General features: G+C 36.6%; 3 protein-coding genes across 8 annotated transcripts; 2 read left to right on the top strand and 1 right to left on the bottom strand.

The window, feature by feature from the left end:
• Window positions 1-16: 16 nt before the first annotated feature.
• Window positions 17-3,593, top strand: PUX2 (plant UBX domain-containing protein 2). Its single transcript, XM_086234487.1, has 3 exons — window positions 17-1,153; window positions 1,981-2,259; window positions 3,052-3,593. The coding sequence occupies exons 1-3, from the start codon at window positions 224-226 to the stop codon at window positions 3,307-3,309; spliced, it is 1,467 nt and encodes a 488-aa protein (XP_086090613.1). The 5' UTR covers window positions 17-223; the 3' UTR covers window positions 3,310-3,593.
• A 4,004-nt stretch (window positions 3,594-7,597) lies between these two features.
• On the top strand, window positions 7,598-11,263 carry LOC147295632 (protein TIFY 6B-like). Of its 5 annotated transcripts, XM_086231411.1 has the most exons (8): window positions 7,598-7,815; window positions 8,635-8,834; window positions 9,236-9,528; window positions 9,618-9,708; window positions 9,831-10,143; window positions 10,501-10,558; window positions 10,949-11,095; window positions 11,193-11,263. In XM_086231411.1, the coding sequence occupies exons 1-7, from the start codon at window positions 7,728-7,730 to the stop codon at window positions 11,058-11,060; spliced, it is 1,155 nt and encodes a 384-aa protein (XP_086087537.1). In that variant the 5' UTR covers window positions 7,598-7,727; the 3' UTR covers window positions 11,061-11,095; window positions 11,193-11,263. The 5 variants fall into 5 exon arrangements, with proteins under 5 accessions (XP_086087537.1, XP_086087538.1, XP_086087540.1 ...); XM_086231412.1 differs by having other exon boundaries at window positions 9,239-9,528; window positions 10,949-11,263; XM_086231414.1 differs by having other exon boundaries at window positions 9,837-10,143; window positions 10,949-11,263.
• Window positions 11,264-12,207: 944 nt separating this feature from the next.
• LOC147295631 (mediator of RNA polymerase II transcription subunit) lies at window positions 12,208-22,208 on the bottom strand. 2 transcript variants are annotated; one of them, XM_086232069.1, is made up of 22 exons: window positions 21,992-22,208; window positions 21,864-21,907; window positions 21,614-21,713; window positions 21,222-21,453; window positions 20,482-21,077; window positions 20,001-20,235; window positions 19,568-19,785; window positions 19,083-19,290; window positions 17,817-18,097; window positions 17,189-17,272; window positions 16,975-17,069; window positions 16,654-16,816; window positions 16,315-16,560; window positions 15,985-16,155; window positions 15,723-15,836; window positions 15,502-15,627; window positions 14,772-14,920; window positions 14,397-14,637; window positions 13,518-14,292; window positions 13,257-13,438; window positions 12,889-12,992; window positions 12,208-12,779 (listed from the first exon to the last, which is right to left on the bottom strand). In XM_086232069.1, the coding sequence occupies exons 1-22, from the start codon at window positions 22,091-22,093 to the stop codon at window positions 12,578-12,580; spliced, it is 4,668 nt and encodes a 1,555-aa protein (XP_086088195.1). In that variant the 5' UTR covers window positions 22,094-22,208; the 3' UTR covers window positions 12,208-12,577. The 2 variants fall into 2 exon arrangements, with proteins under 2 accessions (XP_086088195.1, XP_086088194.1); XM_086232068.1 differs by having other exon boundaries at window positions 20,482-21,453.
• Window positions 22,209-22,260: the final 52 nt, after the last annotated feature.

Genomic DNA, 22,260 nt, shown 5'->3' with positions numbered 1-22,260 from the left:
CGCGCCCGAGCAAAGTCAACAAGCGAAGGAAGTAACCAAATAACATCTACTCTTTATCGAATCCAATGCACCACGCTTTCTTCAAATCCCAATTCCCTTGATCCAGAAACCCTCAAACCTAATTTCTTTCCCACCAGGAGGTCCGATTCTGCTCCCTCTTTTCTTTTCATTTGAACACACTTTCGTTGAATTGTTATTCGTCTGAAACAAGAAACACATCAAAATGGGCGACATGAAAGACAAGGTCAAGGGCTTCATGAAGAATCCCTTCTCGTCCTCTTCCTCTGGTAAATTTAAGGGCCAAGGTCGAGTCTTGGGATCGTCTTCATCCTCGGGTCCCGCCAATTCGATCCTCACTCGCCCCTCGCAGACTCCCCAATCGAAGCCCAACCCCAACCCCAGACCCACTTCAAATTCAAATTCTTCGGTTGCCTCGTCGAATTATAAGCCTTCGCCGCAGAAAGCACAGAATCCCAATCAGAATCGGCCGGAGTTGTCGAGTAATTCAAAGCCTGATCGCAAACCAGGAGATGGGTTTGATCCGTTTGACGCTTTGATCACTCCAGGGAACAGATCCCAAAATGGGTTTACGTTAAATGTCTACGAATGCCCAATTTGTGGGAAATCGTTTATGTCAGAAGACGAGGTGTCCGTACATGTAGATAGCTGTGTTAAACTTAATAATAACTCGGCTGACAATAAAAGTGTAGGCGGTGTTTCGGGGTTGCCGGATTCTGGGGTGGAGTCGTCTCGGACTGAATTGGAATCTTGCATTAGTACCTTTGCTTCTGGAAATCCGGCTAATGGATCAGTTGAGGTTGTTCTTAAGCTCTTAAAGAATATAGTTAGAGAACCAGAGAACGTGAAGTTTAGGAAGATTCGGATGAGTAATCCAAAGATAAGGGAGGCCATTGGTGAGGTTGTGGGAGGCATTGAGTTGCTGGAGTTTGTGGGGTTCAAATTGAAAGAGGAGGAAGGGGAGATGTGGGCAGTGATCGAAGTTCCTTCGGAGGAACAAATTAGTTTAATGAATAAGGGAATAGCATTACTGGAACCACCAAAGACACAAGAACTGCAGAAGATAGAAAATTCGCCATCCGTTGATTCATCTAAGGTGGATGCACAGGTTGAACCGAAGAAGGTCGACAGACAGGTATATTAATTGTTGATGGTCTTTAATGTATTTAAGTATTGTTACTTGCTTGTTCATTGTTATTTTATTTTCTGTGGCAGTATTAGCATGTTATTAATGATCATTTACTTTACACCTCGTGGAACATCCTTCCTGAAAGTTATTAATTTATGTCATGATAGGATTTTAGTTTCAGTGTAAATTGGTTAGGGACGTGAGATGAGTGGGAAGTGTTAGAAATACTAAACTCAAAAGTGGTCAATTTAGATGACTGATGATTTTTATTTGGTACAATAATCATTCCAAGGAAAGATGTCAAGTTTCAGACACTTAAAATTTGCAAGGAATAACTCCCATGAAATGGGAACATTGATAATGATTTTACAAGATGTAGGATACTCGGAGACAATGATACAACCATATTCCCATAGAATGCTATAACCGGGTAGCCCACCCCTTCCCCTAACATTCCTTAATAATGGTAGTGAGATGGTACCATGCTACAAATTCGACAAAATATTCTGTTCAAAGTCTTCATGGTTAAGTTTTTGCTTTTGTTTCCCCGCTTCTGGAAATCATTGAAATAATTGAACTGGTTACAGATCAGCGCTCTGTTCTAACTGTATTCTAAGTTATAATCTCAAAAGCTTCCCTTGTTTTGTATTATCATTGTTTCTTACTGTTTATGTTAAGCATATATCTTGTAGTAATGTTCTGTGGGAATCCTTCATTTTTGGCCTTTCTTTTTACACCCATCTTTCATCTTTGTTCTCTTTTAATATTCATATTTCATCCACTCTTTTTCAGTTAACTACTTCTGATTCTCTTAAATTTTTGGTCTAAATTAGACGAGGGTCTTCTTTTCTGTCCCTGAAAGTGTAGCAGCAAAAATTGTGGTACCAGATTCTTTCTATAACCTCTCTGCTGCGGAACTGAAAAGAGAAGCTGATATGAGGAAGAAGAAGATTGAAGATTCGCAGATGCTGATCCCAAAGTCATACAAGGAAAAGCAGGCACAAGCTGCTAGAAGGAGGTACAAAAAAACTGTTGTCCGGGTCCAGTTTCCTGATGGAGTGGTGCTCCAAGCTGTTTTTTCTCCTTTGGAGCCAACTAGCTCTCTCTACGAGGTTAGTCCTTCACCGTCCTCGTAATGTTTTAGTTATTCCTCTTTGTTTGAGTGTAATTTAGATATATATAATAGGGTGAAAATAAATGTGTCGAAGGATACATGCAAATATATAAATAGATATGCTGGATCAGGTTTCTGGTTTTTTCTGAACAAGTGACATATTTGAGATACAGTTGTGGTTTCTCATATATGTCATTCACCTGTTGCTTGGCTCTATTTCTCTCTACAGGGAATACTCTTTAGAATTATGATTGCCACATTAGGTTATAATTAGTATCATGGACCTTGGTAAACTTGTATGGTGTTATTCTCTCACATAAAGGTCTTTCCATAAGAGATGGAATTAATCATTTCTATTTCCCTACTATCTCCTGGATTCTTCTTTTTTTATGCCTACTATAAAACCATCCCATTTGTTCTTAAAAGGTATTATTTGTCAAAAACTATAGAAATTTGTATTTTCTCCAGCCTATCAATATTATGTATTCCCCTCCAGTTTATATGTAGTCTTTTATGGTTGAATATATGTAGCCTTTGTGTTTCAAGTGAAATTTGTTTGAAAAATAATTATGCATTCATCCCCGAAAGAAGGAACAGAGGGGGGGTGGGGTTAAAATGATCATACAAAGATACTCATGTGGACCATTGACCTGTTCAACACATGACACAATCAATTGGTGCATTAGTGTATGTTTGGCTTCAAAATTATATTTACTTTTGCATTGACTTCAGATTGTGTTCAACAGTTTTTTTTTTTATTCTTTTCTTTTTCTTGTTCTTAATGAACCAGTTTGTGAGCTCCGCATTGAAAGAGCCAAGTTTGGAATTTGAACTGATAAATCCAGTACTTTACAAACGGCGGGTGATCCCTCATTTTCCTACAGCAGGGCAGAAAGCTACAACACTAGCTGAAGAAGATTTGGTCCCCTCAGCTCTTGTCAAGTTCAAACCTATTGAAACAGATTCAGTCGTTTTCACAGGGCTGTGCAATGAACTCCTCATAACTAGTGAACCACTTGTAAGTGGTTCAGCTGTTTCACCTGTATAAGCTTGTATCCACATACCCTTTGCAGTCTAGAGACATGATTCTTCAGTCTTCATTCCTCATATGAAGCTGTCAGCATCTTCATATGCTTCTCATTCATGGTGTAATTTTCAACAAAATTATATTTGGAGATCTATTTTCACTAACAATAGACCACGCATTTGATGAAGCATGTGTTTTCTGTAATCTTGATGTTGCCCATGAACAAAGCCCAGAAATTTTTTTTCGCCAATTTGGTTGTGGAATAAAATTGATCTTGTTAAATGCAGTCATCGTTTTTCTGTTAAGGTCTATTTCGTCACTGATCTTAGTTTCGACACATATATCACTATTGTTTCGAAGTTTCTTTCAGTATTTACCACTGAGGTGCATCTATTAGAATTTAGAATGCCCCGTATGCTTTGTTTTCCAGACATTTTCAGGCCACTTAAACTTGATAGCAACTCGTATATTTTGAAGTCAATATGAATTGCCTTGTATTACAGCTCTGTTTTTTTTTTTCTTACATCAATCGTATGGCTAAGGGAACTATCATTTTTGATGGGTTAGTGAAAAGCTTCAATTTAACCCTTAATGATGGTTTTATGGGGTGAACAAAAATTGCTCAGTACGTGATAAAAATAGTTAAACATGGACATGAATAAAAAAAGTAATATGACCAACATACTTTGGGTCATGATGAATAGTGAAGACATGAAGTGATGAACATTGAACAAGCACATCACATGGAAAATCTTTATCGGATCTCAGAACCCAAAGAAATATCATATCATATCATTTCTAAAATGAGGAAACCTTCGCACGTGATGCTAAATAATTCGAAGATTCAGCATGTGATTGTGATGTTGTCCAATAAAATTGTTTGCTCATATTTTTATGCAAACTTTTCAACTTCAAGATGAACGGTTTCCCATTCAAGTAACCAAACAAAAGAGGACTCCAAACATGGAGTGCTCTCGATCGGTACAAGTGGTGAATAGCTTTCTTGATCCTACAAAAAGTGAGTCACTGAGCACTAGTGAACTAGAAAATACCTCCTCCTTGTACTTTGCATCAAACAAGTTTGTTGATGGAATGAAAAAGAAAGGAATCAGAAGGAAGACAAATCGAAACATCACCACAGATTCACAACTGACCAATAAAGCATTGCATGCATGCATGCATGCTTAATTATTAAACATAAATTTCTTTGAAAGTTGATTTATATTAGAAAAACAGAATAGTTTTTCTCTTTATTCAAATTTGAATATAAAGAATCCTATTCCTCCCCAACTGCTTAGAAGTTAGAACAAAAACAAAGCTGAAATGAAAAGCTTGCTATGTTTAGTTCTGTCATCTAGTTAAAGTGTGAAATGTGGTCATGTTGCCTTTCCCTTTCAGGTTTTCGTTTGATAATGTTATGGAAAATACTTAGAGTACTAAAAAATACGTACTAAGTTTGTCCTTATACCTATCACATGAGCTCATGATGGAGCACACCACTTTCTTTATCATGGTGGACCCCATTATAGTTTCATGTGATTGGTTGTGAAGACAATCTTGTACTAATTTTTTAGTATTCAGGCACTTCCCTAATGTTATTATCTAATATTTCGGGTACCAGTCATGTCGGTTACCACTGCTCGATCTGCCATCTTGGGCTATTGTCAGATTCGATTTTGAGATGTTGGTTAGATTGTGAATCCAAACGCGACTAATTCACTAATTTCTACAATGCTTTGCTGGTTTCGTTTGGCGGCTGTAGTGTCTGCTCGATACCGACGTTATAAGATTAGGATTTTATTCCGTTGTAAGCGTTTAGCTTTTTGACCCTATTGTTGCAGGACTTCTTATCATAACCTTGTATTCTCTCTAAGTCTCTGCCTTTTTGGTTGTTTTAATGCAATGTTATTATTTTCTGAAAAAAATAAACAACTACAAAAAAAAAAAAAATCAACCATAAAATTGCAAAAACCTTGGTCTGGTTGAAAGAAAGTTAAGAACCCATCATTTATCGTTTGTAGATTAGACTGATTAGTGGCGGCTCATGCCTTGTTCAATGTTACTTTACATCATCGTTTGGAAGAGAATATTTCATTATTCTATATTTCTATTTGTCATCTAAAACCAAAAGGTTTATGTCGTCACATAATAATATAGTTGGCGTTTTGGTGTTATTTATGCCTTACACCATATAGTATATTGATTTTAGTTTCAAATTAATAATAATAAAAAGGATTTTTCTGTTGCAAAATTACAAATATGTAGAATTTTTTACTCGTGCCAAATTGTTTATTCCAGATGTGGTGATGATTTAAACCGAAAATCGGCAATTTTATATATAATTTCTGTTGGCACATCCTTGGAATCAAGTACCTAGTCAACTTTGCACTATACAAGAAACTTTAGAAAAAGGGAGAATGAAATTATATATGACAACATTTTTAAATCCTCATGTCGATCTTTTGTTAAGTTGGAAGTAACCTTAGCACATGGTTTTGTTCATATATTCAAAGATAGTAATTGGCGATCCAAATTTATAATTTAAAAACATAGTCATATGGTTATTGATGATCAGGGCTCAGGGTTATCTAATTTTTCTTTTAGATAACCATGAGCTTTTAAAATTTGTCTAATTGAATGGTTACCTTTATAAATCTAATGAAAATTATGAGATGGCAAAAGGCTATGATGGGCTTTTCAAGATATAAATGATTAAACAAAAATTATTTTATACAACACGTGATATTTGTGCAACAATCATCACAGAAATAAAAGGAGAGAAGGGGGACCGCGAACAGCTCACAGCTCTCGTACAGAGTACAGAGAGTCAGAGACTAGGAATTTTGTGCGCCTCTCCAAGTAATTAAACAAAAAAAATCAAGTTTGGCACTTTGGCCAAAACAAAAACAAAAAAATACAAATAATTTAGTACATTAATTAATTTATTGATAGCGAAAAATATCATATTCCTTCATGAATCATCTGAACTACTTCTGATACTGTTTATGACACTTTTTGTGTTAATTAACATTGAAAAGGCTGACATGCGGTTTAGTCATTAGTTGGCGTTGCCCAATTTATTATTTTTTAACTCTAATTTTGTTAGGTCTTTTAAGAAAATTTATTATACTTTTATGTGTTTTAACTTTTAATTAAGGGAGGCATTTTTCGCACTCCTTTTTTTTTTCTGTTTATACTCCATTTTATTTTTTAATGTATTTTGTATATTTTTATTATATGTTTTTTCAAATTTACCTTTTATGGCTGTTAATTTTTTATTTTAATTATCTTTCAGTAATGATTATTTTTTTTAAAATTCTCTCGTACTTATTAAAAAAATAAAAATAAGTAATTTTCTCTCCCCGTCGTCGTATTTTCTTCATATTGCATATCTTTGCCTTCTATGCCATTTTTTTTTGTTGTGAATCAATTTTGTACGTGCTTTCAATCATCATTCTAAACTTCATTAGGAAAATATTTAGCCTGTTATATTTTTTTTTCGTTTTCTTCATAAGTGTCATGATTTATGTATCTTATTCTTTTGATGGTGGATTTTGTGTTATGAAATTAATTAGGGTTTTAATTAGTCAACTCCTTCATTTTTGGGTCTTTTGATACTGCCAAGAAAAATGTTCATATGCCAAGCAACCACTACTTATTTGTAACATATTTGATTTTAAAAAAAATGAATGTCACATGATAGCTTAATTAGAAAAGAGAGATGTACTATATATCATGAAGACGAACAGAAGTGTAGAGAATTATATAAGCTTTTCTTCCTTTTTAAAAAAGAGTTATAGAAATAGATATATTATTATGACAATTTTTAAAAATTAAATGTGTAGGATTTAATATTGCATATGTGACATTCTATAATTAAAAACCAAAGGATATATATAGAAAATAAATAATAAAAATATATACAAACATTTAAAAAAATAAGAATGAGTGCAAATTGAGAAAAAAGAAGTGCGAAAATCACCTCCCCTAATTAATTTAATGAGTAAATTTATAAAAATATTATTGAACGACATCTTTATATTTATAAAATATTATATTAACATTAATTATATAGAATAATTTTTTCTTTTTTATATAATAGAATAATTAAATCGGACCGTCCGGGCCTATTACGTCACGAGTTTATCCATCAAATCACGTGTGTGCTTTTTGCAGTACAGGTGGGAACCAATCTGGTACAACGTCCGTTTACGCGCACGTGGTATATCGGTAACTCACGCACCATTTTTTAAACTTAAACGGTCAGGATCTATTTATAATTCTCGATTCTCTGTAGAAGACCTCTCTCTCTCTCTGCTGATTTTGTTTTTTGTTTGCTGTAGTTGGAAGCTTGTTCTTTATTTCTCTTTCAGGTTTGGTTGAAGGGTTTGTTGGATTGGATTTCAGGTGGGTTTGTTTGTTTAGTGTTGTGGGCTGAGATGGAGAGAAATTTCTTGGGTTTGAGCTCAAGAGAGTCATTGGTTGTGGTGAAGGAGGAGATTAACAATGATGGATGCAAAGACTCAGGTATGAATTTCTCATCCACTTCTTTTAGCTACAGCAATTTTTGCGGGCTCAATTTCTTAAATGTGGAATCTTTTTGTTTTTGGTCTTTGAATTATCTGTAATTTTTTAATTTTGTTGTAGTTAAGCAACTTTGTTTTGCATGGCAGTAGATTAAGATAGGAAAAGTGACTAATGGTTTGCTAGGTTCATTTTAAATTTTCCTAGAAAGTGCTTTTTATGATTCAGAAGTCTTTTCCTTGGATAATTCGGAGTAAATCCAGTTGTTACTCCAGCACACTAAATGGTAGTTGTTTGTTAGAGTTTTCCTATGTTTGTTAGTTATCAATATGTGTATCAGTGGCTAGTTTATATGAGGAGGATTGTAAAGGCCTGTATAGGTCTAGAGTTGTTTATGGTTAGTTTTGGGTTGTCTGGGCTGTAAAGCCTCCCTCCTCTTAACAAAAAAATAAAAAAATATGTGTATCAGTGTATAATTTCATCTTTAAGATGCGATTGCCGGATGGTATTTACAAATTTCCCACAGTAATTTATGATCTCCTACCAATTTATTCTTAGTATTTGTTTGGGCGTAACAAGCTGTTTACATAGCAAGCAACCTAGTAATACCCACAAATGATTTAAGAAATTTATTTAAATTTGTGCCTTGGGTGTTCCGCTCTAATTCTGTAAAGTTATGCCATCTTCTGTTGATTTTAAACCGGGACTTCAGAAGTTCCTGTAACTAGAAGAAAATACGGGGGTGGGGGGACAAAAGATATATAGTTTTGGCTTTTTAAGTTTTTAACTGATTTTTGTTGGTCTCTGTGTTGCAATTTACAGGGTTTACTAGAGGTGCAGGTGCACATTGGCCTTTCTCAAAGAAGGTCTCTACAATACCTCATTTGATGTCTTTCAAAGCTGCTCAAGATGATAAGACTAAAAAGATGGTATCTGAGTCCTTGTTTTCTTCTGGATTCATGCCTATCTCAAATGTAGATGCATTTGACCCTTGTCAGAAACGAACCACATGTGAAACTCAGGTATATTTTATCCCCTACTTTAACTTAATTTGTTTGCGACCAGAGATTGTTGGAAGTAGATAGTGTTGATGCTCTTTTCTTCTGCATATTTGACATCTAGATTGATTTTGTTTAATGTAGTATAAGGATTGATTTTATTTTGTGGCATGAGGATTGAAATATATCAAGAAATTGCTTGTTTGAATATCTAAGACTGCCATTGGTGATGTGTCTGCTCAAATATGAAGAAAGATATTTGGCATAAGTTTCTATGCCCGAAAAAATTTGGATTTGTCAATAATGTCTATGGTTGTTGAAACACCCCCGTAAATGATTGATGTATCAGGAAGATATAGGATCGTTAAGTATTACTTGCTATTGTTGTTGCCCTCTCTCATTGGTTTCTGGTTTTTATCATCTAGAAGTACTTCAATCACGATAGGCAAGGTGGCACTCATTTTTCCCTGACAGCTTATCCTATGCAACATGATGTGCATTCTGTGCAACGTCCTTATGATGTGAAGATGATTTCAGTTTCCGATCAAGCAATTTCTGTTCCTTTGGGCAACCATTACTTGAAGAATCATTTTGCTACTACTGGTCAGAATTTTGCTGCTTCTACCATCAAGCAACAATTACTTGGAGGAATTCCTGTTACAACTCCACATCCAATTCTTCAGAGTGCAGGGTCCATTGCTGGGATCACTGAACCATGGTAAATTTTTATTTTATGCTTGGAATCTTGAATGATCATGTCACAAACATAAGTGTATCCTTGAGTGTTCATTAAAATGTCTTCTGTAGGAACAATGTCAAGACCTCTGGTCCTCCGTCTCAATTGACAATCTTTTATGCTGGTACTGTGAATGTCTATGATGATATCTCCCCTGAGAAGGTACCCTCCCTACCTCCCCTCTCTCTTCACACACACATGTGCATGAAGTGTGCATAAAGACATAGGTTTTTCTGGTTGTCAACCTTCTATTGGGTTATAGGTGAACTCAAAAGTTGTTTTAGGCTCAGGCTATGATGCTTTTGGCTGGCAATGGTCCTTCCATCTCTGCTAATGCTGCGCACCCAAAAACTCAAGCACCTAGTGCAAAGTTGGCTGCAGAAGATGGTGTTCCTGTGAATCAGCTTACAAATGCCCCACAGTCTGCTCTTTCTAGCCCCTTATCTGTTTCTTCACATATTGGTGCCCGGTCAGTAAGTGGGTCCACAAGCACTGATGAACTGATGGCACGTCCAATCACTTCTGAAAGCATAATGGAGCCTTTAAAAATAGCAACTGCAGTTGGATCTGTTGCTGCATCTACTATAATTCCTTCTGGTATGATTCTCTGTTTTTGGAGGGTGGTTTCTAATATTTTTTTTCTCAACAAAATCTCTGATTTGTGAAACTCCAAATTACATGACCTTTCTTCTGCCACCATGCTTGAATTTTTGGTGAAGTTCAAATATTGCTGAACATTGTAATATGGTGAACATTTTTTGAGTTATTCCTTAGATAACATATCAGAGGTTTCTATTTTCAGTATGCACCATAATCTTAATTTCAAAGTTTTGTATATTTGTCTGACCATTGGTAGTATGAGTATTAAATACAGTTGTGATCACAAAATTTGCCATTTTTTTCTTTATCGGACAAACATTTACCATTTAAACTTGCATATGCTTTTCTATGCAGCTGTTCCACAAGCCCGCAAAGCATCCTTGGCTCGTTTTTTGGAGAAGCGCAAGGAGAGGTGAGTTTTTATTGATTCCAAGTACACTATTGTGCTGTATATCGTAGTAAGAAGAGGGCCTTTTGTATATGTAAGTTAGAACCTATGGTTGCTAGTCTCTGCTGTTTTTTCTCAGGTTATTTCATGAATGGTGTTGGTTTACAATTAAAAGTTTGGTTTGTTGAAGGTGAATATTGATTAGGATTTTGGATTGTTTTGTGCTAAATGTTACTATATTTTTAGGAACAGCTAAACAGCTGCCCCAACTTATAACTTCAAAATAGACTAGCATACATACTTTTATAATCAGTGCAACTGAGGAAATGATATATATGATTGGAACTTCAGTCAGAAATAAATTCAGCAGCTTAAAATATCTTGAGGTCTTTCTTCGTCTGTGGCTCTGTGCAGGGTAATGAATTCTGCACCCTACAACTTCAGCAAGAAATCTCCAGAGTGCAGCACCCCGGAATCCAATGGAGTGAATTTCTCTGCAAGCAAGGAGAACAACAATGATGTTTGATGCTAAATTTGAAGGGGTTGTTGCAAATTTATGTAGTAAGTGAAATATGTAAAGCACATTGTTCCTCAAAATAACTGTTACCCTGACTGTTTTAGATTTCAAGTCTTAACTAAGTTCCTTCTCATGTTGTAGGGATTTATTCCCCTATGCTCCCCTATTATATTGAATGGTAGTCGGATCCTTTCCGGCTTTTTCTGACTCTATGACATTGAGTAACTTTGTGTAATATTTATCTCTTATTACTTTGCTCAGTTTGAAAATAATAACCGTCTATACCCGTCCAAAACTGATGTTTCTGTTTCATCCATATGTTATTGGGAACTTTTGGCATCATATTCCCTATGTTTAGTTGCTTTCACCACTCAAACTTTGCCAACTGACTATATCTACTTCTGACGGCAGTCCTCTTTTTCTGTTTGAATTCTTCCCAACACTAACTTGAATTCTTCTATTTGTTCTGCGCTAATTTTCTTTTCTCAAAACATCGTTACGAAGACACGGTGGTTACCAAGCACCGCCAAGAAAAAAATGTCAAGATTTTCAAATTAAAACTGTGGGGTGCATTATGGTAGACATGAAAGATGATCTAAAATCATCGGCACCATAGTACAGGAGGAGATGAGGATTCTTCTTTCCAGGATTTGTATGGATGTGGGATGTGATCATACAAATACAACCTCTGTCTTGCCTTGGTTTGTCCCACTCCCACTAGTTGACTTGGTCTTTGTTATTGTTTTTCTTCTCAAAGCATTAATCTCATCTCTCAGTCTGGGTTTATTTAGTTATTTACTGGCACTAAAATAGTAGAGGAAACATGGAAATTAAAAATGGAGGAGAAAGACCAGGTTATGAACTAATTGGTTGGGTTGGCCTGTTAGATCATCTTTCACCATCAGTAATGTTTAGAACGACAGTTTTTTTCGTTGAGCTTGGGTGGGACCAGCGGGTCCGCTTTTGTGAACCCGACGTGCAACTTAGTCAAAGCATTTAACCAATCAGCGAAGGCATTCTTTGGCAGGGACGTGACGTGTAGGTATGGCTTCTCGTCACCTACGGTTTTGTAGCGAAGACAGTTTTCTAATATTAGCAATTCTGTTTACCAATAAATTCCTCAATTCTAGTGATGGTGGATATCTTTGCCAAAATAAAGACGTGCGATCTTTAGAATGGCATAAGAAACTTTGCCAATTAAGCTGACACTATCCCATTCAGATCAAAATACCCAAAATAATACAAGGAATCCACTGGCAAAAACAAAAAAAGAATAGAAAGAATCCTACAAAAATACTCATGATATGTATTTCTATTGTTACTTGCTTTCTCTTCCCCTCTTCTTCCCTGTCTCTGATAATACATACAGCTGGAAATAAAGATGAGCCCTCTTAAATTCCACTTAAGTTAATGTGTTAGCTTAACATTGTGCGTATACACAGTTTTACATGCTTGTAGAAAGTCCTCGACGGCTCTTAATCATCGTAAAGTGCAGGGCTATCCACCGCTCTGTTTCAGATTAACTTTTATGATGCATTCTGGACCAACTTAGGATGAGTAGCAGCATAAATGGAAGAGTTTGTGTCGGTTTTTAAGTGGGAAAGAAGATGCTGTATGTCTGGACGTAGACTTTCTGCAGCTCTTCCAAACAGAGCCAAAACCTCTGGTCTAGGCTTGCTGTTTGCCTGCACAGGCCCTCCCTGCCCTTCATAATGGACCACATGATGGCTGAGAAACACATGGGTTATGCATAGTTAGCTATCATCAGGCACCGAACAAATGATATATCAGTCCACATACGGAAAATTTGCTTTGAGGATAAAGAAGCAGTACTTACAAGAAGTCAATAAGATCTGCTATTTCTAATGGTTCAATGGGAGTTGATGGCTGTGCAGTCTTTCCGAAGACATCCACCATCATATTTAAAATCGATGATAGTGTCTGAAACAAGTTATGAAAATGATTAAACAAAAAAGACTGAAACTTTCTTCATTGCAATAGTCTGCTACACTTATATCGCATATTTTTTGGCCCCATTTGATTAATATAATTGATTTATTTGATCAACAAAAACAAAACAAAATCAAGTGTGGCATTGGGTTCTGTAGTACATTTTACCTTGAATGACATTCAAATGAACGTTGGAAATGAGTGAAACCCTAGATGAAACTTGAATAACAGTTGCCGATCAGTGAATTTATGTACCTTACTGAAGAGGGTGTGAGCATTGGCGAGTTTTGGGAGCAATGGACCCATTATGCGGAATGCTATTCTCAGCATTGCAACTGATGTCACTGGCCTGAGATGCTTGATGATAAGATGGGTCCCTTCTAGCCATTCCTGTGGGAGGTTACTGAAAAAAGAATGAAGCAGGGCAACAATATTACCTGGAACAACAAGAATAGAGTTACAGTTAGAAATGGATAACACAAAAGGAGTAAATAACCACTGCATATTATAGCATACCAATGGCTGTTGAGGTATTGTCTTGAGCAGCCCATGTTGGATCCAACAAAGCGTAACCAACAGCAGAGTCTAGTTCCCCAAGTGACCTTTTGCCATCAGTGAGCCACCATGTTTCTTTTATTATACGTGATGCCTCTATATAGAGTTGTCCATGAAAATCAGGAGGGAGCTGAGCCAGTAGAAGACCACAGGCTTGGATCAATAAGCAAGACAATTGCTGGCAAGTATAACCACTTCGAGAAACAAAGTTAGATGCATTTATTCCTGAAACTGAAGCAGGTGATCTGCTTGTGCCTAAGGAATCTGTGCTTCCGCCTGAAGGCGATGTTGGTAAAACCGAGCCTTGCCCAACACCATTTGGAGTTCCGTGCAGGCCATTGCTGGATTGAATTAATGTTGGTTGTATGTTGATGACAATTTGAACCAGGGATGATACAATCTGGGATGCAGATACAGGAAGAGAGAGTAATTCAATGACTGCTGTTTCAAGAACCAGCTGAGTATATGTGCCTGGATCCTGAATTTGATAGAATGCTTTTTGGCCATCCGAAATATTTGTTTGCCCAGACTGAGACGTTGCTGGAGTCTTGTTAGGTGGGGCACGCATTGAATTATTTAAAGCATCAGTTGCTGATCCAGATTTTGAGTTGTTATGCAATGGAGGTATAACATTATTCACTAGTCCCAGTAAGAGAGTTGCAAAGTAATCCGGAGGTGGGCACATGACAGTATTCGGTGAATTAACGTGCTGCGGGAATGATTCAGAAAATGGGATCTGAAACAAACTTAGAGTTAATACACTAATTGGAGGAAAAGTACTGATCACTGAAAGAAAAAAGGAGAGAGAGAGAGAGAGAGAGAGAGAGAGAAGTCTTTTACCTTGCTGATATCAAGTACATTCAATATTCGAACAATAAGCTTTCCAGGAAGATGGCCATAGAAATAAGCAAGTATGTCACGAACAAATGTAAATCTTAAAGGGTGATAAACAAGAAATGGAGAATACATGGCCAGAACTCTGTCGGCTGAATCTGTGGCATCATTTTCAATTAGTCTATAAATTATTAATGGAATGACTGGAAGCAAACGAGCTGCGGTATCATCGAAGAATGTGGGATACCTGCATAACATAAAAGACTGTGTCAGTGAATATGCATTAACAAAAAAGATCGTGTTTTGCAAGGTATTCATCTCAGCATAGAAACCGTATTATACAGTTCCAATCCAAACAAGTTATTATTTAACAGATGCCACCTGTCCTTCCAAGAGAGATGATTCCCGAGGGCCTTCTGCAATTCAACTCGCTTGAAGATTCCAGAGTAAAGCCAGTGTTCAGGAGGGCCACGATTCATACAATATAGTTTCACTCTTTGTTGAAGTTCTTGCCTATCAAGTAGACTAATCTGTGGCATATATTAGTCACATCATTACCACATCAAGACAAACATAAATAGGACCATAGTACATTTCCAGATTAATTTCAAGACCAGATAGAGTGGAATTCTAACATTAATCCTAGTTATCTTTAATCTAATTGATAAATAAGAGTTGCTAAAAGGTAAGTAATTCATGAACATAAAACCATACAACATAACACCACTAAGAGGCTGTTGATAATAAGCAAGGAAGAAAGGAACAAGAGAAAAATAATAAGCAAGTTCAACATATAAACTCCTATGAAAAGGAAATCAAGGCTGTCGATAATGGAGAAAGTAGACACCCAGACAAACAAAGATTGCAACTATAAGCCTAAGCTTAATCCAAGGTAGGTCACCGGCATTAAAAATGCATGATGCTGGAATAAAGAATTCACACCAACACTTTAAGGCACAAATAATTATAAAGATACGACGACAACCATTACAGTAAATGAGCTAACTAAAACAGAGATTTGAATGAGATCAAAGATTGCAGTTGTATATGTACATGGAACATTATTATTTCATTAGCAATTCAGAATAAAGATAAAGTTGAAAGTTCGTACCACAATACGCAAAGCATGGGGATCATCATCACGATCAATAAGTGCCAGAAGCAAAATATCCAAAGGAAGCAACTCATGGGTCCATATATAAAATGCTAGGTTTGCACATGTTTTTAATAGAAGGTCCTGTAAAAGAAAAACTTGATGAAATGACCTTAAAGACAACTTAGTAAGCATTGCAGTACATATTTTGAAAGAAAACCCAGGAACAATTTATAAACCTGCAAGGAATGGCCGTGCTGAAGTTCAAACTGAATGTGATGAAGCAGCACATCCACCATTGTGTAAATATTAGATGTCACTTCATCAGGGGAAACCTCTCTCAAGACACGTGCCTGAAACCCATTAAATAGAACAAGGAAACACTACAAATAAGCAACAGTTTCTTAGGCAAGACAAAAAAAGCCTGCAAAGAATTAAAAGTTCTAACAGTAATGGATAAGTACTAATCATAGTGTCATTCATGATACAGGAAATTTATACCAAGTTTACACTGTTAATGTTTTCTGGGTGCCCTTGCATCAGGATCCACGCACCAGCACATAGATATTTTCGGTGTTGAGGAAAACTATGACTGATATAGGTCATAACATAAGTAGGATCAGCTGACGGTGACAGAAGCTGGGTGCATTGGTTAATCACAGTGGTTTCCGCCTGCAAAAAGGAGTGGGTTTTTCAACATTATGATTGAATGATCAAGCAATCAGAAAAGACGGAGGGGGCATATTCGTATCTATCAAACAATAATCCATAGATTTATCACCCAAAAAACAAACACAACCAAAAACCAATAAAACAACCGAAACAATGAACCTGCTGCCATGCTTGAATTGCCAGTCCCCTTTTATCTATCCGTGGAATCAAGGCATCACGAAGAAGTGAAGGGAAATAGCGAAGTGTTTTCTCTGACCATGTATGTTCACTAGTTGCTAATATCTGCTCTAACATGGTTTGAAGATAAGGCAGATGTTCAGCATCAGCAATTCCTCGTGTTTTAATGATGATAGCAAGAGTGATCACAGTTATTCGATTCAAGGTTTCTGTGAATTCAGTTGGGCCCTGCCAAAGAGTAACAACACATATAATTCTTTTTATTTCAGTTGCAAAAATTAAACAGAAAAAGGGTTGCAGTTTGGAAAACGCAGTATATACCTTCCCTTCCCTTTTCACCAAGAAAAAATCTCTTAGTGACAGAATAAGATTCATACACAAGTTCTCAGCCAATCTAAATACACGATGGTCTCCACGTTTTGCTTTTAGAGCAGAAACTATTTTTGTAACATCATACATCAAGGCTTTGGTTTTTCCTTGGTACCTATAATAAATTTAACTTGCAGTGGCATCATATTGCATATACAAGAAATGCAAAATACTTACAGCATCTGAAGCCATGATAGTCATCCCATATCATTATGAACTATAATTGACTTGAAATTAGTGTGATTTCACAATATGGATTACATAAACAATCACCTGTAAAGTGGAAGCAAACGATAGTTCAAAATTTCAAGCACCAAAAGAGTTACGCCCGGCTTGCTCAATACAGACGGATTCCTTTGTGCCAAATGCTGAGGTATCAAAAGATTATCATATTATAAGTTGATGAAAATAGAAAGGTTACATCAGTATTATTTTAGAAAGGGACAAGAAAAATGGACTTTAAGCAGAGGTGCAAATTGAGAATTACGCTGAAATGGGAACGAAATAATGAATGAGGTGCAATGAGCAGTAACCTAGTATATGTTTCAGCCATTGCAATACTAGGTACAACCTGCATTTGAAATATAAGCGTATAAGTCAAAAGACAGTTCAGAATATTAAATAATAGGTCAGTTGATATATTGAAAAAACGAGAGATGTTTGTATTTGAGTTTGGATTGTTCTTTTTCGGGGCTTCCCCCCTTCCCAAATTTACCCAAAAAAAAAAACAGTCAAGTCACCTTTTTCCTTAAATTAAGTATTACTGCATTACTACTTTTATCTGCATACTTAAACCATAGGAAACTTTCCTTTAGTTGTCCTTTCTCCCTTCATTATGCTAAGTGTATGTTAATCCAAGATCTTACAGCCTGTGGGCCTCTGGCCACTTTATGGCAGGCCCATACATCAATAAACAAAAAAAGAAGTTTTCAATGACCAGTAAATATCATTAACCATTTTCAAAATCACCATATGGCACGAGATGGCCTAGCCCATGTGCATAGGCTATGTGTGGCATGCCCATGCCGGCTAGTTTTAGCATTTTTATCTTTCCTGATATAGGTCTATTCCCAAGCCCCAAATGGAAATTTAAGCGAGAAAATAAAAAAGAGTACCTGCCCACAAAATAATGATTCTTCCATTTGATACGCCAGCTTTAAACATAGGTTCATTGAAAAGCCAGATAACAATGACATCGGCAATGGACTTACTTCTCGCATAACCATTAACCTCTCATTAGACTGTAGGGTTGTTCCCGGTAAGGATTCTGTAACTCCAGCAGAGGATAACCAATTGATCACAGTTTCACAAGCTGGCTGTGCCATGGTGTAAGAAACAACCCAAAACATCCCAATTGACCTATCATCCATATTCATATAATCCATCATTCGATCCCCTGAAATAGAAACCAACAGATACATGTTCACAAGATTTACAGGCAAAACATTCTTCGATACACAAACAATTTAGCAGGTCAGAATGATTACAGTTATGCTTCAATGCTTCATAACCATATCAGTAAAATTAAGTACACCCAGTTAGTTCTCCAAGAAAATGCCTCAGAGGCCTTCCTCAGATAATTACTATTAAAAGCATGCATTACAACATGTTCACACATCATCAAGTATCAATTCCAGAGCACAAATGAATGAGTGGAATAGCCATATTTTGGGGGCAGAGGCCAGCCGTGGTCATTTTCAGATTAATATTCTGCCAAATGATTGACATGAAAGGAAGATGATGATGAACCATGCCAATCTAACAATTGAACGTACTTCATCCATATAACAGAATTAATAGGTTTATTACGATTTATTAGTGATGATCAACATTAGAAATGAAAATGTGAGGCTTATAACATCAGATAATTTATAGGTCTTATAGGTTCTGCTGGGAATCTATTATGCCTGAAAAGTTATTCCACCCTAGATTTCCAATATCATAGCACTTCACAACAATGTGTAAAAGGTTCAAAGGCTTTGAACATGCCTTCCAAAAAATATTGATCAGCATATGGCACATCCTTTCCCAATAAGCTTGGAATAGTGAGTTTGTGCATCCAAATCCAACACCTTATGAGACCACAAGAAATTTGGAAACTGAGAAAAAAGAAAAAAAATAAGAATTATTACTCACTTAATATTGCCCAATTCAGTTACTAGTCCAAAAGCATCATGATCCAGAGTGTGTGTGTTGGGGGGAGGAGAAACTAATAAACAAGGGTTTGGTAAATGTTGGAGAAATGTCCCATATGCAACAATACATGACTATACAGACCATTGATAGACCCAACAAATAGTACTTACGACATTTAATTGCATTAATTCTTGATTTCATCGCCAGCAGTAGTCAATTTTTAATACTTACGGAAAGGAATGTACCTTTGATTGCTTGCCTCCACCATTCATCTATTTGCTTTCCTTTCTGAAGTTGCTCATTATTCAGATATTCTCTAGTTGTCGTGTTCAACGACCAAATACGTAAATTCTGGCAACTGCTTATGAAGTCGAGCAGGATATTTTGAGGACTATTTGGATCTGAGCTTCTATCTTCTTTATGAAACGATAGGATCTTTCGGGTCGTCTCCACCTACCAGCAATAAAGCTAGAGGTTATAAATATGAATGATGTAATCAAGCAGCACTGGATAATTACTGACAAAATCAAAATCAAAATCAAAATAACAGATGTCATTCTTTGGGGCCAAAGTGGAACAATGCTCCATTTAAGTAGTGCAGCTAATAAAAATACCTTGGACAACAGAAATTAAGAATTTCTGATTAGGTAAACAGAGAAAATGGCAAGAAGCAAGACAAAATGATATAATTTCTGTAGAAAGACAATGAATTTTACTTTTCAAAGACAACCTTTCTAGCATCTGAATTTAGAGCATTTATCACAAGCTCAACCCGAATAATTTGAGCAAGAAGCCAAGTAACGTGATTTGTCCTAAGAATATGATGATCACCCTCTGTGAGGCGTAAAACTAGCTTGTCCACAAAATCAACAAAATCAATGCAACCGCTCTTTATAAGAAAAAAGAATATGTCTGAAAAGACAAGCCAGTCTTGCCAGCAATTAACATCTGCAAGGAACAACATATAAGAAAATAGCTTAGTAAGATATAACATTTCTGATACCCACTACAATCAATCATTACACAAGCAGCCACAACCAAAAATAAAAAAGTAAAACAAAAAATTGATAGAAAGGACTAAAACACTTGCTAAGCAGAAAAATGAAAAGGTATACAAAACTCCATAAAATAATAAGAATAATCAACAACGAAGATAGTATTACCTGAATTTGTCAACTTCAATAGCTCAACAATTCTATCAATTGTTCCCTCAGAAATCATTTCAGAAGTGAAAACAGCACCAGGAGTAGGCCCTTGAGAAGGAGACCTATAGCAAGGAGCCACAAGTAGCACCCGTTTCCACCAGTCAGGTGATGGAGTAGTACAAAGAGCATGCCTAATGCAACGCAACACTCTCTCCCAATCCAAACTTCCTCTCGGAATAGAAGTTGCAAGATCCTGCACCAGCAAAAAGAGAGCAATCTAATTCAAATTATGGAGGCTTTTGAGTTCCATAAAAATGAGCCCATAAGAAGTAGCACACATACAAAAATCATACTTGGTAGAGAGTATCATCTCTCTTTACAGATGTACTAGTACATTATAACCTTCTTCTGATCTTCCTATGATACTATACTATTTCATCAAAATAATGTATACTAATATTCCCTGCCCAAATAATGAGTTCTTATATAAATTCATCACCTCTCCGTGCAATGGTTCTCCAAGTACACTTGGATATGTAATTGGTGAATACCGCAAGCTCGCTACTGCTTCACCTGAAATACTAGGAGTTGTCTGCGAGAAAATCCGATGAGTCCCAAATGTAGGGCAATGTAGGTGTTGATCTAACATTTTCATATGCATGGCCATCATATCTCGCCTCCTATGTATCTCCAAGATTAGAGTAAACAAGGCTTCATCATCAGGTATGTTCTCCATAAATTGCAAGCCACTGCGCAGTAATTCATAGAAGGGCACTCGGCATTTATCCTCATCAACCAAAAGCCAAATGACATCCAAACAACTATGTAGCCATTCAATTAGAGCCTTTCCAGATCTCCAGGATTTTACACCATCAGATTCATCAACCCCGAGTTGTTTTTGATCCCAATTAACCAGCCAATTCAGCATATGGGAAAAAATGTCGGCATGAGTCACAGGTTTTATATTAAATTCAAGTCCAGTTAAAATAATCTTGCAACACAGCTGGCGTAGACTGCTTATAGCATTATCTCTTATAGATGAATTAACCCTTGCAGTAGCTTGCTGTCCATTACTGGGTATATCAGATGATTTAGCTGGTGACATAGTTGCACAAGATGATGGCTCAATAGCTGACTGGCTGGGGGAACCAATACCATGAACTGAAGGTAATGGAGAGGCCGGATTTGAAGATTGAAAATTAGATGAATTGGGAATTGTGTTTGAAGATGGAAGCATACCGGACTGTGATGAGACAGCAGGCATTGCTTGACTCCCTTGACCCACTGACATTTCTGCAGTGGAGACCGAAGAAAGAAGGGACGGCAAAAAACTATCCCAATTAATGTGACCTATAGTGCACAAGCTCCTCAAAGCAAAGAGAAGAAATTCTGCCCGTGGTGCATGATTACTACACTGCACAACTAGAGATATAAGCACAGACTCTGTCACAACACGCAGTTGATCTTGGTCCTGAAATACATGGAACCGCACCAGAAACATTAACTTATACTAACAATAATGATAATAAGGTCATAGTCTCATAGACATAGTTGAATAAAACAAAAGAGTAGCTATAAATGAATAGAAGAGACATACGACGCTAAAAGGTGTATCAAATTCTGTAACTTACAGGAAACTGGCTCTGAAGTTGCTCAAAATCTACAAGGAACTGCTCATTTCGAGGAGGAAGCTCTCTATTAAGAGCAAGCACACGCTTCTGTGACTTGTTCCTGAAAGTGGCCTCATTCCAATATAAATTAAATGCTTCAAATCAAGCAACTAACAAAGAATCGACAACCCAACAGTAACTTCAAACATTAATTCAAATTAAGCTCATTATTCAAACTAATTGCAAGACCAAAGATAAAATAGACACTTACGGTGGTTCTCGAATTGAATCCTCATGTTTTTGGCGACTACTTCTCTGCCAAAAGGAAAAAATTCAAATGAAATTCAATCAAAAAAACATCAAACCAAAAAAGAAAGAGAGATGGAGTGGGAGTAGTACTCCTAAGTAGAGGTCGAAAAGAGTGACAATTGCTGCACGTGCGGGGTGGAACTGGTAAGCTCGTGAAGCTGATGCTGACGATGATCTCTGGTTCTGATCCATCTCGGAGCTCCGAAAAAGAGAAACAAACTCCGTACTCTCCTACGAGGAGTACTTGAGTTTCACTCCGGGGCCCCGAATGACATAAAAGAACCGGTCGCTCAACTATTTAGGTTTTTCAGTTAGAGTTAATTACACTTGCACCCCCTGAGGTTTATCGTCTTTACATA

This window comes from Dryas octopetala, chromosome 2, assembly GCF_963921425.1.
Source record: "Dryas octopetala chromosome 2, drDryOcto1.1, whole genome shotgun sequence".
Taxonomy (NCBI): domain Eukaryota; kingdom Viridiplantae; phylum Streptophyta; class Magnoliopsida; order Rosales; family Rosaceae; genus Dryas; species Dryas octopetala.
This window is presented reverse-complemented; position numbering and strand designations above follow the sequence as displayed.

Excerpts from the sequence above, each read along its gene's own strand:
- PUX2 (XM_086234487.1), top strand. The coding sequence starts at position 224 with ATGGGCGACATGAAAGACAAGGTCAAGGGCTTCATGAAGAATCCCTTC. Across the intron at positions 1,154-1,980 it reads CGAAGAAGGTCGACAGACAG|ACGAGGGTCTTCTTTTCTGT; the intron begins GTATATTAATTG and ends GGTCTAAATTAG. Across the intron at positions 2,260-3,051 it reads CAACTAGCTCTCTCTACGAG|TTTGTGAGCTCCGCATTGAA; the intron begins GTTAGTCCTTCA and ends TTAATGAACCAG.
- LOC147295631 (XM_086232068.1), bottom strand. The coding sequence starts at position 22,093 with ATGGATCAGAACCAGAGATCATCGTCAGCATCAGCTTCACGAGCTTAC. Across the intron at positions 20,236-20,481 it reads GAGAACCATTGCACGGAGAG|GATCTTGCAACTTCTATTCC; the intron begins GTGATGAATTTA and ends TTGCTGGTGCAG. Across the intron at positions 12,993-13,256 it reads CTCACACCCTCTTCAGTAAG|ACACTATCATCGATTTTAAA; the intron begins GTACATAAATTC and ends AACTTGTTTCAG.
- LOC147295632 (XM_086231411.1), top strand. The coding sequence starts at position 7,728 with ATGGAGAGAAATTTCTTGGGTTTGAGCTCAAGAGAGTCATTGGTTGTG. Across the intron at positions 9,529-9,617 it reads GCTGGGATCACTGAACCATG|GAACAATGTCAAGACCTCTG; the intron begins GTAAATTTTTAT and ends TGTCTTCTGTAG. Across the intron at positions 10,559-10,948 it reads TTGGAGAAGCGCAAGGAGAG|GGTAATGAATTCTGCACCCT; the intron begins GTGAGTTTTTAT and ends GGCTCTGTGCAG.